This window comes from Pongo abelii, chromosome 15, assembly GCF_028885655.2.
Source record: "Pongo abelii isolate AG06213 chromosome 15, NHGRI_mPonAbe1-v2.0_pri, whole genome shotgun sequence".
NCBI classification, from domain to species: Eukaryota; Metazoa; Chordata; class Mammalia; order Primates; family Hominidae; genus Pongo; species Pongo abelii.
The window spans coordinates 65153034-65169831 of NC_072000.2; the positions used below are offsets into that span (position 1 = coordinate 65153034).

Genomic DNA, 16798 nt, shown 5'->3' on the forward strand with positions numbered 1-16798 from the left:
CGTGCCAATTCTGTTAAAATCTTAGATGGAGTGTAATTCTTTGTGTAGGTGTGTAAATTTATTCCTGTACCATATTGTATGAAGAATCAGTCTGGTTCTAATCTGTAAAATCTGTTTGAGACTAGTCATCTTAATTTTGAAACTTTATTCCATTAATAAAAAAAACAGAGCTTCTGGTACTACATTGAGGAGATCTAGTAAGAACTGGGTTGACTGAATTCTCCTATTTTGTCTGGTTTATTCAGCATAGATAAATTCTCATAAAAACACTACTACAAATATTTTTCTTCACATGTGGGATATATTCCTTATTTTTTAATTAGCTCATTTTTATTATATAAAAATATCAGATGGTAAATTTAACTTATTTTGATATTATAAAATAATATAAAGATAAAAGAGAATTTAAATTTATTTCCTTCTAATTCTTCTAAAACATCTTAACATTCTAAAGATAGTACCTTTGTGTGAAATTTTTACAGTCTTTTTTCTTTGTATAGCAGTTTATTCCATAATCAGTATCTAAATGTCAAACCTTAAGTAGAAATAAACATTTTTAACATTCCAAGAATATACATGTCCAAATGAGCTTTTCATAAGCTTGGTTCAACTCTTTCTTGTTTTTGAAAATGCATGAAAGAAACAGCCATATGTAAGAGCAGGACAGCACATCAGTAGTTAAGCCATATTAAAGAGCCAGATTTCAAAGCTGTCAAAACAATCTAGGGTGCATTTAACTTAGGCTAAGCTATCTTCTGAGACACAGGGATAAAATAACTTTAAATTATTTAAACAAAGTGGAAGTGACCCTGATTTTAGTGTATATAAGCATTTATCCTCTATTGAATGCTCTTAAAACTAAAAACATTTAACAGTGTTTACATTTAATCATTTGTTGAATTTAACAACATTAAAATCATTCCTCTTCTTCTCTCCCCAGTTGTCTGACTTATATCTTACAAATAAGTGAATTGAACATACACTTTGTAGGCTCCATATTGAAAAAGAAAAAAACTAAATATTTCCATCATAATTTGATTGTTGAGAAGTGTGGTTAGAAGTGGCCTACATATGCAAATGAATGTATGGATATTAAAGAGAATCAGTATAGATAACATATTGAATTTTTCTCTCACAGATAGTTGGCAATGCAATCATTGCATAGATAGGAGTAATTTAGTTTTCATAGCCAAAGCTTAAAGCAGGTTAAATGTATTGATATGATACGTCTACTGTAGTTTTGTTTCTGTCATGACAGATACTCTTTAATTCAATGCAGATTTCTAATGTAGCAGCCATATGGAAATAATACCCATATTCCACATTTATTGTAATGCCTTATAAACCATCTGCTCAGATTTTTACCTGTGAGCACAGTTTAATCTACAGTGGGGCAATGAAGAATACTCTATATGCTTTTTTAAATACTCTTTTTAATTGGCATGTTTATTTTATTTTTTATTTATTTATGTATGTATTTATTTATTTATTCATTTCGAGACAGAGTTTTGCTCTGTCACCCAGGGTGGAGTGCAGTGGCACGATCTCAGTTCACTGCGACTTACATCTCCCAGATTCAAGCATTTCTCCTGACTCAGCCTCCCAAGTAGCTGGGATTTCAGGTGCATGCTAATTTTTTTTTTTTTTTTTGTATTTTTAGTAGAGATGGGGTTTCACCATGTTAGCCAGGCAAGTCTTGAACTCCTGACCTCAAGTGATCCACCCACCTCGGCTTCCCAAAGTGCTGGGAATTACAGGCGTGATCCACCGTGCCCAGCCGCCATATTTATTTTAGATTCTCTGAATGTTAGCTTTTAAAATACATAGTGGTTAGGAAAAGGAAACATATATATATTAACCCAGAATTTTGGAAGGATACCAGTTTTTCATTTATTATTTTTGTCAATATGTGTTTGTAAATATGTATAGCATTTATATCACATTTTTAAAAAATCAGTTCAGAAACTATTATTTTCTTATATTCTTTGAATAATATAAATTAAAACCTATATTTTATCTGTTCTCCAGATCTATATTTTCATTAAAAAAATTTAACCTAAATTTTTACCTCCTCTAAAATATTTTGCAATTTTAAAAATAAATTTTATCTATGTCTCAGAATGATACCAACAAGATGGATTTACCTTTTGGTAAATTTACTTTTTTTGGGTATATTTTAGAACACAAATGGATTACCATTCATTCTAAAAGTTCTATCTTAAGTACAGATTAGTATTCTAAGCAACGTTTTAATAGGTCGGTAATCCAGTTAGACAACTTTTTTTTTTTAAGAGACAGAATCTCACTCTCTCCAGTCACCCAGACTGGAGTGCAGTGGCATGATCATAGCTCACTGCAGACTCAAACTGGTGGGCTTAGGTGATTCTTCTGCCTCAGCTTCCTGAGTCGCTAGAACTACAGCTGCATGCCACCATGCCTGGATAATTTTTTTTTTTTTTTTGAGATGGAGTCTCACTCTGTCACCCAGGCTGGAGTGCAGTGGCGCCATCTCGGCTCACCGCAAGCTCCGCCTCCCAGGTTCACAGCATTCTCCTGCCTCAGCCTCCCGAGTAGCTGGGACCACAGGCACCCACCACCACGCCCGGCTAATTTTTTGTATTTTTAGTAGAGACAGTGTTTGACCGTGTTAGCCAGGATCGTCTCGATCTCCAGACCTCGTGATCCGCCCACCTGGGCCTCCCAAAGTGCTGGGATTACAGGCGTGAGCCACCGCGCCTGGCCGGATAAATTTTTTTTTAAATGTTTGTGGAGACAGAGTCCCATTATGTTGCCCAGGCTAGCCTTGAACTCCTATGTTCAAGCGATCCTCCCACCTTGGCCTCCCAAAGTGCTGAGATTATAGGCGTGAGCCGCTGCACTGGCCTGAAATAGAGAATTATTTAAATGGATTTTAGTCAGAAGCTTTCCTTCTACCGAACACTATGTTAGGCATTTTAGGGTGTGGAAATTTAACCTGGACACTAGTCTTAAGGATCTGTCAGTCTAGTAGGGGAGATAAATTTCTTTTCAAACATGGAGAACAATGTGTGCAATATATAAATAAGTATTGATACATTTGCTTCAGAATAAGAGTCTCAAGAGCTGAGAGAAGAGAAAGCTCACTGAGAGCTAGAGTAAAGAAGGATTTTAAAGGAAATACAACTTGAGTTGAGCCACAAAAGATGCAAAGGGCTTAGAGCAGAGAGAAGGAAGGGAGGCCTTTTGTGCAAGTGAACAAATATTTTTAATACTTAGTCTCCTTTTTCCCTTTGTCATTCCAACCCCAAGACTTACCTTCTTACCAACCTGAGCAAGGACTTCCTGTTAATCTTTCCTCTTTGTTGTTGTTTCACTCCCGTTCTGTACTTCTGCTTTGTGGGACATCATCTCTATCCACCCCATACCACCATGCAGGCTTGGAGTCGGGATGGATCTTTGCAGAGAAATTAGCTGTAGTAACTGAACTGTCTATTAATATAAAATCAGGCTACTACTTATTTTTTTCAAATTAATAAAAATTAATGATAATATTGCATTTTGGAGCATTGCTTTGAAATATTTTGATTTGAAAGCTTAAGAAATAACCACTGATAAATGAGGCAGCTCACATACAGAGTTTATCAAGGTACCTGGTGCACAGCAAATCCTCAGTAAATGGTTTTTTCTGCCAACACTACCGCTGTTAGTTAGGGGAAAATATAAGAAACTGAATTTGGGCCGGTGCGGTGGCTCATGCCTGTAATCCCACACTTTGGGAGGCCTGGGACAGGCGGATCACTTGAGCCTAGGAGTTCGAGACCAGCCTGGGCAACATGGCAAAATCTTGTCTCTACAAAAAACACAAAAATTAGCTGGGTGTGATGGCCACGCACCTGTAGTCCCAGCTACTCAGGAGGCTGAGGTGGGAGGATGGTTTGAGCCTGGGAGGTGGAGGTTGCAGTGAGCTGAGATGGTGTTACTGCACTCCAGGCTGGGTGACAGAGTGAGACCCTGTCTTAAAAAAAGAAAAGAAACTGAATTTGGAGCAGTTTCACCCTCACCCCATCCTCATCGTGTTTTGTTATTGTTTTTTTTCTTTGAAAACCTATTAAGATAATGATGGTGAGATTATTGCTTTTGATTTTGTTATTTCCTTTTGGTAAGTTGACCGTTTCATTTTATGTCATATTGAAAACTTACCTAGAAATGTCAAAGTAGCTTGTCTAGTTTATCCTTCTACAGTAATTTTTTTTCTTGGTGAGGTTTTTAATTAAGAGTGATTCTCTAGTTCACTCATTAACTTAATCCTAAAAGTATATGTTTTCCTTATATTTGTTTTATCACTGTGTAAAATTTTGATTAAATTAGTCAAAATCCAAAACTAGGTAAATACCAAGTAGGAATAGAAATTGTGTTTACGTATTGGTCTCATACAAAGGACAAATAGTTCCTTTATTCTTTCTTGTCCCTTTGTGCACTGGGATTCACCCTGGAGCAAACATTTACAGAGTAATTATGTGCCCTGAAACAACAGCAACAATGATAATATTGACAGAGCCACAGCTATAGGTCTGATAACAGGATGGCCACAATTAAGAGTAAAAACATGAAACATTTTCATTGATTAATTCTGGGAAACAGCATCCCTCTGGATTTCTTTTAATGTTTTTTTTTTTAATTTGTTTTTACCAGCTGGAGTTCCCTAGCTATATGCTCTTATTCCAGTCAGCTTTCTCCACATTCACCAAAAATAATTCAGATCTGTAAAAGTAAGGAGGGGCAGCACTTAATGCATACATCAGAAATCCCTGAGCTCCTCCTGTGTATAAAGTCTGTACTTATTTCTTCCTGTGGCCTTTCCATAAACTGCTATTAAATGTTTCTGTGTTCACTAATACCTACTTCACAAATAACCATATTCCTGTATGACAGTCACTGAAAACATCATGTTCCTGTTTTGAGTTGCACTTCAAAAAATGCCTTGATGCTGTTGGAATTTTGAAAGTTGACACAGGAGTACCCTTAGTCTTTAATGGGGGAGATCTCTACTTAACACCCAGCAGTCTCCAACCGCCTCCCTACCACAGGTGACCATGTTAAATGTTGACCCCATTCTAACCGGGAAAAGTCACAGAAGCAGAGACTCCTCTATTAGCATCTTACTTGATATGGTATGAGATTAATTGAAATGATACTGACCTATTTCAATTCAGTTTCTTATTAATTTTATAAGAAATGATCTGAGTGCTGATTCTGTTTACTTTTTTAGGTAATAATTAAAAAATGGTCCATCCCGTGTCCTCTGACATTAAATTATGTAGAGAAATGCTTCCAGGTAATAGGTTATATTTTCTTTTCAGTTTCTTCCTTTTTATTTTAACTAAAAAGAAAAGAAAGACATTATTCTTTTCTGATTAATGAAAAAGTAATGGCTATATTGCATTTTAGAACTTCGTTTTGAAATACTTTGATTTGAAAGCCTAGTAATAATAAATTCATCATTTTTATTGATATATTCTGAAATTTAATGGCTGTTGGTTTCTCTTTTTCCCCTCAATACTCTTAAACAGATTTCAAATGCTACAGATGATTGTAAGCCAAAGCTCTTTCATTTCTCCAAAGAGGTGTGTAAGTTATTAACAGATACTTTTAGTTGATTTTTCACATTTCAAGTTTTAAGAGGTTTGTGTAACAGGGTCTCTTAGGTCTTTGTACCTGTAACTAATTAATTTTCATGAAAGTGCTAAGTATAGGATTGCCTACCAGAAGAATACTATTATTTAACATAGGGTGGCCTATTATGAAACAGCCACCTTTTTTTTTTTTTTTTTTTTTCCTGGCATGCCTTTAAATGGAGCCTGTTTTAAATGGGCCTCTGCCTAAAAGAACAGATTTACCGAATGTCTGGTCTGGCCAATAAGGTCCTCTGTGTATACAGACTTCCTGTTGCCCTCTGGACTTGTAAAGCTAAATAGCCAATTATATCAAAAACTCTTCCCCTGTGAGTAGAACCTTGGTCTGTAGCTAAACAGCCTCATCATTGGACTAGGGATTGAGCACTGCCAATATATCTTCTGGCCGACATTCCAAAGTTGAAATTTATGATGCCAGGAGTCGAGACTAGGAGACCAAGTCCCTTTGCCTTCTCTAAGAGCCATAGGATACTGGAAATGTCTGTAAGAGCCCCTGAGCATCAGCAGAGGAGACAAGAACTGTGACATGAATGGTCTCTGCTTTACCACTCTAGAAGAGCTCAAAGTCTTCCCTGTTGCTGCAGGCTTATTCGTCTATACTTTCTGACTCTGTTGAAGTGCTATTTTGTATAGGTCCCAGATGCTAGAATCCCCCCTGCTCGTGTAAAACTCTATTAGTGTAGGATGTTAGCTTGGTTACTCCACCATGCAGAATTTTCCTTTTTATCTCTAGTTTTTAAATGAGAAATATCTCTCTGGTCCCAAAAGGGAGATTACCACATCTTTTACATGGTAAAGACCTCCAGGTGCCTTAAAGATCTAGGCAGGATAATTGACAAGCCAGGAAATTGAGCAATATATGAAATAGAGAATTTGTGAATTAAACTCTCATTTTCCTAGTCCAGCCTCAGGAAACACTACAGCTTCCTCTCTCCTAACCCCCTTCAGATATTTTAAGACTCTAGGCATTATGTCCCAAGATAGGTCTTCATTTCTAGAATTTCTTTTGTTTAAGAGCCTAAAGTTAGTTAAGTGGAAATTTTTTTAGAGCAGAAAGGAGAAAATAGATCACCATCATCTATTTGGTTAAGATGGTATTTTCACTTAAATGGTAACTTTTTTTGCTTTACTCTGACTCTTAAGTATTCTAATAATAAAAACAAAACAAAACCTTATACTTGTGTATTACATTGGATCTCTTAAGAGTTTGTAGGTCTAGAATAAATGATATTCATTCCCATTGAAAGAGATCCTAGTCAAAGATGCTGGCAATATTAAAATGTGATTAATATTTTCAGTATTCCCTTGGATTGAGTTCATGAAAGCAGGTTCAAGAGCATTAACTATTAGTGCTGCTTAGAGTAATAAGATACATTTAAATTGTGCGTACATTTAGAAGACAGAGAATTAAAAAAGAACATTTCTAAAATGTTATTTTTATCTCATTTAAATATTATTTATCTTATGTAATTTTTAAAATCTTATCCAGATAATGTAGAAGTAGTGATTGTAGTAAAAGCAGCATGGTATGGGAAGCCAAACAAAAAATATTCTGGCTAGTACAGGCAAGCCCACTATCAAATAAAATATTTGCTGGATCACAAGTGTTTTTCTCTTTTAAAAAATTCTTATTTTATAAAGAGAGGACTCATTAAAGATGAAATAAATGTAATCAAATTGATTTTTTAAAGAACTGAGTTTGTTGTCAAATGAAATAATGGTTTCAGTAGAGTGGCATTTAATAATTTTTTCTGTTTAAAATTTTTTTCAGAGTGCTTATGCCTTACCAACCATGGCTTTTTCATTTCTCTGCCATACCTCAATATTGCCCATATACTGTGAACTTCAAAGGTACTGTAGAATCCTGGAATATTTTAAATATATTGTGTATCTTTTTACCTCTAAGGCTTTCAGATTGAATGACATCCTCTTTTATTAATGCTTTCCTCTCATCAGTGGATCCTAAGTGTTAGTTTAAAACAAAACAAACAAGAGTTAGTTCTGTCCAAGTTAAGAATGTTTCCTAGAAGTGTAATCTTTGAGGCTGGGCACAGTGGCTCACGCCTGTAATCCCAGCACTTTGGGAGGCCGAGGCAGGTGGGTCACCTGAGGTCAGGAGTTCAAGACCAGCCTGGCCAACATGGTGAAACCCCGTCTCTACTAAAAATACAAAAAAAATAGCCAGACATGGTGGCGGGCACCTGTAATCCCAGCTACTCGTGAGGCTGAGGCAGGAGAATTGCTTGAACCCAGGAGGTGGAGGTTACAGTGAGCTGAGATCACGCTACTGTATTCCAGCCTGGGCGACAGAGCGAGACTCTGTCTCAAAAAAAAGGAAGAAGTGTAATCTTTGTACTAATTTCAAATGAGGAATTCTAGTGTATAGTTATTGATGGAGTTGTTCTTGAATGAGGAATTCTCTCGACCAGCTTAGGACATACTTGGTTCTTTACATATAATTCAGATCACTTAATCTGCCTTTGCCATTTTTGTGTTTTAGTCCTTCAAAGAAAAGAATGCAGAATGTTACCAATACAGCAATTGCTTTAAGTTTTCTCATTTATTTTATATCTGCACTCTTTGGGTACCTCACTTTTTATGGTAAGTACATTTTAAAATTATAGATGACAAAATAATAGTTACATAGATGGCCTCACGCCAATGTATAGACTTTACTTATGCCTTTTATTACTAAGTTAATTTGCTCAGGTCACCAAATTACAATTCAGTACTCTGGTGGCTCTTGAGGCCTAAAGAATTGGATTATCTTTCTTTTAGAAAGATAGTTCAGATTTAAGATTAATGACTTCTTATGAAAATTTTCTTAAACACTTAAGTAAAACTTCAGGCTTAGGGACATTGATTCTTTCTATAAGAAAAAATGTGCAATTTTAATGATTCTGTTTTTCTTAAATTTTGAATTCAATATATTAGTCTAATTCAGAAGTGTGGGGGTTGGGTGAGTCAGTCATCTTAATTGCAAAAGAACAAGTTGAGAAAGGAAAGGGTTTTACACGGAACTATACTTGTATACTTAGATGTCAGACATCTTTGCCTTCAGATCTAAATATCACAGGATTCAGCAGATGTGCATTCTATGATGCACCATGACCTTTCTCCTTAATTATTTTTACAGATTCTTTTAAATTTATGCAGCAAAAATAAAATTGTGTTTTATTTCTTTTGCAAAAACTGTCTGCTTTGTATGTTGACTTTTTTTCCTCTTCTGATAAGAACCTCAAGAAAAAGTAAAGTTCTCTTGTACACCATCAGGAAAAGCATTATTTCCAATGAGAGCATGGTGCCCTGCTAGAGACGCTACAAAGAAAGTTAAAACAGATTGTCAAGCTTTTCTGATCATCATTAATAAAACAAAATTACTTAAATATATAAACTTTAGTTTTGGATGTTGGGTTTGTTAGTTTTTATACAGACTTGAACTCAATAAGACTTTTCTGTGTCAATAAGATACAGTAACAGGTTCTCTTGGGATCCAAAAGTATTTTGTATAGTGGAATAGCTATATTCTTCTTTTATTAAAATTGCTACCTGGCGCAAACCCTATTATGTTTAGGGATCTTCAGCAATAAGAAAAAGTCCAAAAAAACTGACCTCCTTCTTCTCCCTATGGATAAATAGAACTATCTGGAAGAAACCTCAGATGGCTTGCCAATATCCAGGCTGGCTGAGAAATTGTTACATGAATCACCATTAGGTGCTTAGAAACTATATTAAATTGTAGCTGTACTAGATTGAAAGGGGTGTGGAGGAAGGATGGAAGCTAATACATTTATTGAGCTAGCATTTAAGAAAGTGTCAGGTATTTTATATATACTCCCTAACTTAATCCTTATAACAACTTTGCAAGCTCAGTGTAGGTTCATTTAGGTTGAGTAATTAGACCAGATACTTGAAGCCAGTTAATAGTGGAATTGGGATTTGAATCTAGTTTTGTCTCTCTCCAAAGCCAATGCCTTTATTACTGTGCTGTCTACTCAGAAATTGTGCTATAGAAGCCAGATTTCTTTTACTCCAAGTTTTTGTTAAGGTGATCTTTTAGAAAAATATGACTCACTTAAGCGCTAGGCATCCATCTATGTATGTATCTATGTATAATCTATCTATCTAACATTGTTGCTTGAACACAAAGGCTAAAGGTTTTCAACATGTAGATGGCATGTTTCCTAGACAGGGATTTGTCTAATATCAAGTAAAGCCATTATGTTGTCTCTGATTTAATCCCTTCTCCACCAATGCAAATTCTTCAGAGTATGCAAATTTTATATAATGGAGAAATACACATCTAAGAAAATCACATGGTAGGTAGGTATATGATTGATTAATAGGTAGGTAGGCAGATAGATGAGTGGATGAATAGATGATAGATTAGATAGATAGATAGATAGATAGATTGATTGATAGAATAAATGATACAAAAGTAAGTTCTTCTCCAAAGACAGAAGAGGCAGATATTGATTTGCTCTTGGATTGTGAATCATAACCAAGAAAAACTTTTGATCATATCTTTCTATCAGGATAACAGGAGCTTTGTGTCATAGGAAGAAATTGTTGGTTGAACTTGAGATCTTATAAGGGCTAGCCTCAACTTAAGGCTTCCAATTCATTTTACAGATGAGCAACTAAAGCCCAGAGAGGCGAAGTGACCTGTCAGAGAATTAAAGGCAGGTTTCCTGAATACTAATCCAATGTTATTTCTGCTACCTTGTGGTAATCTTTGTAAACTTAATACCCTGTTTGACAATGTGTATTAAACAGGACAGCCTCCTGACTTCAATGGCATATATAACTTGCAGAGATCACCATTAGGCCCTTTCTGAGATTTGTAGAGATTTGTCTGAATCCGGGGAAGCATGCACCACTCTATCCCTCACATATGTTATGGCTCAGTTAAGAACACAGAGTGACTGGCTCAGAAAAAGGGTTTTCATCCTGGGAAAGTAGAAAGTGGACATGTGACATCTATTTTGAATTTGTAATCTAGTTCTTCAAGATTCAGGAGCTGCTTTGGATCCTTTTATCCAGAGCTCCCAAAGTTTAATTTCTAAATTTGTCAGATTAAAGAGACCTATAGGTATGTACCTAGATTAATGATACTTTCTCTGATTACAGCTGTGAAAGGAAGAGAAAAGGGTTCCTCTGGTGAGCCAGGCCAGTGCCCAAACGTTGCATAATAACCAGGCCATTTAAAAAGTCTATGAGGTTGTTAAGCAAGAAGTGTTAATAGCTCATTTTATGATTCAGAAAATGGAAATAAAATAGTTTGCCATATTTCTCCAAAGACTCACAAGTATCTCACAGATTTGGAAATAGAATCCAGATTTCCTGGCTCTTCTTAGTCTCCTACTTAGTCCAAATCCCACATTGTGTAAAGTATGTTTTTGATACTTTGGACAATTCATTTCTCTCCTGTTTCCATTATCACTAGTCTAGTTCAGATTCTCTTTACCTCTCAGTGATTGTAATAGTAGCTGTTATGCCTGTTTGGGGTCTCTTTTTCTTCCAATCGATACTCCTGCTTAGTTCAGATCATAATACACTGTTCTTTGTAAGTCATTATTGCATTTCTGTGGCCTACCAGGTTGAGGCCACATCTCATGCAGAACTGTATTACTAGGTCTGAAATGCATTTCCAGCCCTATCACCCACACACTGTTTCATCCACTGTAGTACTTACTAGACCACTTATTTTCTCAGATGCACATTCCCTTTGCTTTGTTTGTGCTGCTCCTTGCTTCTAGAGAATCTCTTCCCCCACATCTTTGAACATCAGCACACATTCATTGACTCATGTAATGTTCTCAGTAACCCTATAGTTTAGTATATGACCGTCCCCATTTTAAAGATGTAGGAACTGAGAGACTCAGAGTAAGTTGCTAGTAACTGGTGGGATTTGAACATGTTCTGTGTCATCACAGTTTAGAATCTCCATAGCTCTTGTTTAGAACTCTCTGGCCACTTATATGTGTGTATCACACTTTCTATCATAGCTATCTGTATTCATCTCATCTCTTCTTAAAGTTCCCTGAGAACAGAGGTATGTTTCCTTTTGTTTTTAGTTTTCCTCAAAGTATCCTTTCTAAAACACTCTCAAATTAAAAAGCACCATTCTGTTTTAAGTACAAACTGATATTTTCCCACAAAACACTAATATCCAGTGTTTCTGAGCACCCTCGGTCTTCTTTCCCCTTGTCTGGGTTGAGGTTAGGGAGACATTGTGAGAATGCAAGAACACTGTGGAGCAAAGCTTGGTTGGCATGTATAAATCCTACTGCTGACCACCACACACTGGCCTACTAAGTAAGACATTTCCCTAACACTTCTCTTTTTTTCCTAAAACATGAATCCACAGATGAAATGTAACATGCACCAAACTCTTGAGATTCTAGAAAACGTTGTGGTATTGAGGAAAAGATACTGGCTGTAGCACCAAAAAGAAGTAGGTGTATGGCACTGCCCCTTTGTGTTACGTGGTCTTAGGCAAATCATTTAACACTTTTGGACCTACCTGCATATTAATATTGTTGTCATAGGGACTAAATTCAACAACACGTGTGAAAGCACTTTATAAACAAACAGCACAAATGTTCAAATCCTTAGATTATGGAAAAGTTCCAAAGAGATAATTTAGTATATGTATTCATTGTCATGTTATAATTTGAGAGGTTCTGCTTATTCTGGTTTTTATTAAAGGAAAAAGGGTGTTAGGTTTCAAGAAGATATTTAATTAATGTCTCTGTGCTTCATAGGCTAGGGGAAAGGCCAGGATTTGGTAATGGGAATCTAAAATCTGTTATCATCCATTAGTGCAAAGGAAAACAATTTTGTTACTATTGATATCTTAGTACTTTATAATGTGATCCTTATTATTTTATTTACAGACAAAGTGGAGTCAGAATTACTAAAAGGTTATAGTAAATACTTGTCACATGATGTTGTTCTCATGACTGTGAAGTTATGCATACTATTTGCTGTGCTTTTGACAGTCCCTCTAATCCACTTCCCTGTAAGTACTCTTAAAGGGTTTTGTTGCCTAGTATAGACGCTTCCTAATAGGGAAACACTAATTCTTTGCAGAATAGAGTGTTTGAATCACATCTAGTCTTGTATATCTTATTCACTTGTCAAGTAATTGATCAAAGACTTCATACTTGCATATGGCCCCATAAAAGCTAAAAATAACAGTGAGCCACTAAGCTAATCTGTGCTTTTTGAGATTTAGTTTAGATTTACGTTCTCCCACAGCATTGTTTCCAATTTAGAAACTATGGTTCTTCTAAAGTTTTGGGTTTTTTTCCCGCCTTTAATTCTGTATTCTGTTTTCAAAAAAATGTGCATGAAGAGGAAAAAGTCAAGTCAGGAAAAATAAGCTCCTTCTGGGTTTATTGTAAATTTATTTTCACATAAGCATTCTAGTTCAATCTTGGTGAAAATATTTTATTCGCTCTAGAATTGTAATTTAAGGGGCAAAACAGATTTTCATTGCATCTGGTTGCTGTACTTAAGAATCTTAAGAATTTCTGAGAAAATGGGAACAAAGGCTTTGGGTATAAATGCATCTGCATGGATGTCTTGAATCTCTAACGCTGAGTTTTGTAAGAGCTGGGGCTTCAAGCCTCCTCCCTGTGTGGGCTGCGGTGCCAAGATTACAGCAGGGACTGGATAAATTTTTTGGGATGTGACCACCTGCTGTGCTTTTAGCAATGGGAAGTGTAGTGAACTATTTTTTCATATTTACAGGCTGTGAAACATATAAAATAAAATAGTAAGTGGTATTTCTTTCCCATGGCATGATTTCTTTTTCTATTATAAATTGTCTGGTTTTTTTTATCTGTTGCATTTAATGAAAATGATTCTTTGAGACTTTTTTCATATTTTTATTGTTGGTAATTTTAAAAATTATGCAACCTAAAAAAATTGCATTTGAAAATTTTTTCTAGCATTAAAGCTAAGTATTTTTATGAAGCTTACACAGAAAGGGTTAGTATATAAACAGTTTATCTCTATAAACACTTTATAATAATAGTTTATGCTGTAGTTTTGAAATCTAAATGATGTAGGAGGCAAAAATATCATGGTTGTTGTATGTTTCTCTCAGCAAATATTTGGGCTTTGACATTTCCTCTTTGCTATGTGTTTATTTTTCTGTAATACAGGCCAGAAAAGCTGTAACAATGATGTTTTTCTCCAATTTTCCATTCTCATGGATTCGCCATTTTTTGATCACTCTAGCACTCAATATTATCATCGTTTTACTTGCAATATATGTTCCTGACATTAGAAATGTATTTGGTGTAGTTGGTAAGTTTTCTGTTTCAAAAAGTTCACATAATAAAATTGATAAAATTGTTACCCAGCCTCACATCTGAATCCAGCAATATCCTCTCTTTTGTTTCCCTCCAATTTAAAGGTGCCAGTACATCAACATGTTTGATTTTTATATTCCCAGGACTATTTTATCTTAAACTTAGCAGAGAGGATTTTCTCTCGTGGAAAAAGTTTGGGGTAGGTTGTTTTTGTTTCTTTCTTTCAAGACTTCTATTTTAAGAAATAGTTTGTCAGTTTATATTATTTTACATGCATCAAGAAAGTCAATATATTTTAAAATATAAAATACATTATTGCAGAGAGTAGAGATTTAACAAATAATCTAATTGTATTTTTTATCTTTTTTCTTTTATCTTTCTTATCTTTTATCTTTTTTTCTTATTTCCACAGGCATTCGTTTTGCTCATCTTTGGAATTTTGGTTGGGAATTTTAGTTTAGCACTCATCATTTTTTATTGGACTAATAAATAAAAGAAATATTTTCCTACTTCTTACAAGAATAATACACCTCTAGATGCAAGAATGAATTATTCTGGAAGACACCCTGGATGAAAAATAACATTTTAATAAAAATTATTAACAGAAAAGCAGAACAAAATATATATTGGGTTGATCTTTTGTTTTTTAAATTAATATTTTTATGGTAGTTTTATGTTTGCAGAAATACTGAACAGAAAGTACAGAGTTCACGTATACCTTTTTACCCCAACATACAGTTTCCCCTATTATTAACTCTTGTGTTCATGTGGTACATTTGTTACATTTGATGAGCCAATATTAACTATTATTATTAACTAAAGTTCATAGTTTACCTTAGGTTTCATTTTTGACAGCCACTAGCAACCACTGATTTTTTTTTTAACTTTTATTTTAGGTTCAAGGGTACATGTGAAAGCTTGTTACATAGGTAAACTCGTGTCACGGGAGTTTGTTATACAGATTATTTCATCACCCAGGTATTAAACCCAGTACTCATTAGTTACCTTTTCTGCTCCTCTCCCTCCTCCCACCCTCTACCCACCAGCCCAAGTTGTTTTTTTCTTTGTGTTCATAAGTTCTTATTATTTAGCTCTCACATATAAGTGAAGACATGCAATATTTGGTTTTCTTTTCCTGTGTGTGTTTGCTGAGAATAAAAGCCTCCACCTCCATCCATGTTCCTGCAAAAGACATGATCTTATTTTTTTATGGCTGCATAGTATTCCATGGTATATATATATACACCATATTTTCTTTATCCAGTCTGTCATTGATGGGTATATAGGGTGATTCCATGTCTTTGCCATTGTGAATAGTGCTACAGTGAACATTTGCGTGCATGTGTCTTTATGGTAGAATAATTTATGTTCCTTAGGGTATATACTCAGTAATGGGATTGCTGGGATGAATGGTAGTTTTGCTTTTAGCTCTTCGAGGAATCACCATACTGCTTCCACGACTGTTGAACTAATTTACACTCCCACCAAAAGTGTGTAAGTGTTCTCTTTTGTCCACAACCTCACCAGCATCTGTTATTTTTTGACTTTTTATTAATAGCCATTCTGACTGGTGTATGTGATAATCTCCTTGTGGTTTTGATTTGCATTTCTCTAATGATCAGTGCTACTGAGCTTTTTTATGTGCTTGTTGGCAGCATGTATGTCTTTTGAGAAGTGTCTGTTCATGTCCTTTGCCCACTTTTTAATGGGGTTGTTTTTCTCTTGTAAATTTGTTTAAGTTCCTCATAGATGCTGGATATTAGACCTTTGTTGGATGTATAGTTTGCACATATTTTCTCCTGTTCTGTAGGCTGTTTGGTTTGTTTTGCTGTGCAGAAGCTCTTAAGTTTAATTAGATCTCATTTGTCAGTTAATTTTTGATTTTGTTGCAATTGCTTGGTGCCTTTGTCATGAAATCTTTGCCCATTCCTATGTCTGGGATAGTATTGCCTAGATTGTCTTCCAGGGTTTTTAAAGTTTTGGGTTTTACATTTAAGTCTTTAATCCACCTTGAGTTGATTTTTATATATGGTATAAGGAAAGGGTACAGCCTCAATCTTCTGCATATGGCTAGCCAGTTATTCCAGTACCATTTATTGAATAGTGAGTCTTTTCCCCCATTGCTTGTTTTTTTCAGCTTTGTTGAAGATCAGATGGTCATAGGTGTGTGGCCTTATTTCTGGGTTCTGTATACTGTTCCATTGGTCTATGTGCCTGTTTTTATACCATTGTCATGCAGTTTTAGTTCCTGTAGTCCTGTAATATAGTTTGAAGTGGGTTAATGTGATGCCTCCAGCTTTGTTCTTTTTGCTTAGGATTGCCTTGGCTATTCAGGCGTTTTTTTGGTTCCATATGAATTTTAAAATAGTTTTATCTAGTTCTGTGAAGAATGTCATTGGTAGTTTGATAGGAATAGCATTGAATCTGTAAATTGCTTTAGCCAATATGGCCATTTTAATGATAATGATTCTTCCTATCCATGAGCATGGAATGTTTTTTCATTTGTTTGTCTTCTCTGATTTATTTAAGCAGTGTTTTATAATTCTCATTGTAGAAATCTTTCACCTCCCTGGTTAGCTGTATTCCTAGGTATTTTATTCTTTTTGTGGCAGTCGTGAATGGGATTGTCTGATTTGGCTCTCAGTTTGGTTATTGGTGGTGTATAGGAATGCTAGTAATTTTTGTACATTGATTTTATATCCTGAAACTGTGCTGAAGTTATCAGCTCAAGGAGCTTTTGGGTGGAGACCATTCTAGATATAGAATCATGTCATCTGCAAACAGAGATAGTTTGACTTCCTC

General features: G+C 35.2%; 1 protein-coding gene across 4 annotated transcripts in view; it reads left to right on the forward strand.

The window, feature by feature from the left end:
• SLC38A6 (solute carrier family 38 member 6) overlaps positions 1-16798 on the forward strand; it is a 96513-nt gene that overhangs the window by 57147 nt on the left and 22568 nt on the right. For 3 of the 4 annotated variants that reach the window (XM_024231378.3, XM_024231377.3, XM_054530711.2), the window contains exons 9-16: positions 5249-5314; positions 5550-5603; positions 7444-7523; positions 8173-8273; positions 12572-12696; positions 13847-13991; positions 14101-14195; positions 14409-14616. In XM_024231378.3, coding sequence (XP_024087146.2) covers positions 5249-5314; positions 5550-5603; positions 7444-7523; positions 8173-8273; positions 12572-12696; positions 13847-13991; positions 14101-14195; positions 14409-14489 — 747 coding nt within the window. In that variant the 3' untranslated portion in view covers positions 14490-14616. Of the gene's footprint in view, positions 1-5248; positions 5315-5549; positions 5604-7443; positions 7524-8172; positions 8274-12571; positions 12697-13846; positions 13992-14100; positions 14196-14408; positions 14617-16798 lie in introns of those variants that run through there. The other variant, XM_054530713.2, reaches the window with a different exon arrangement.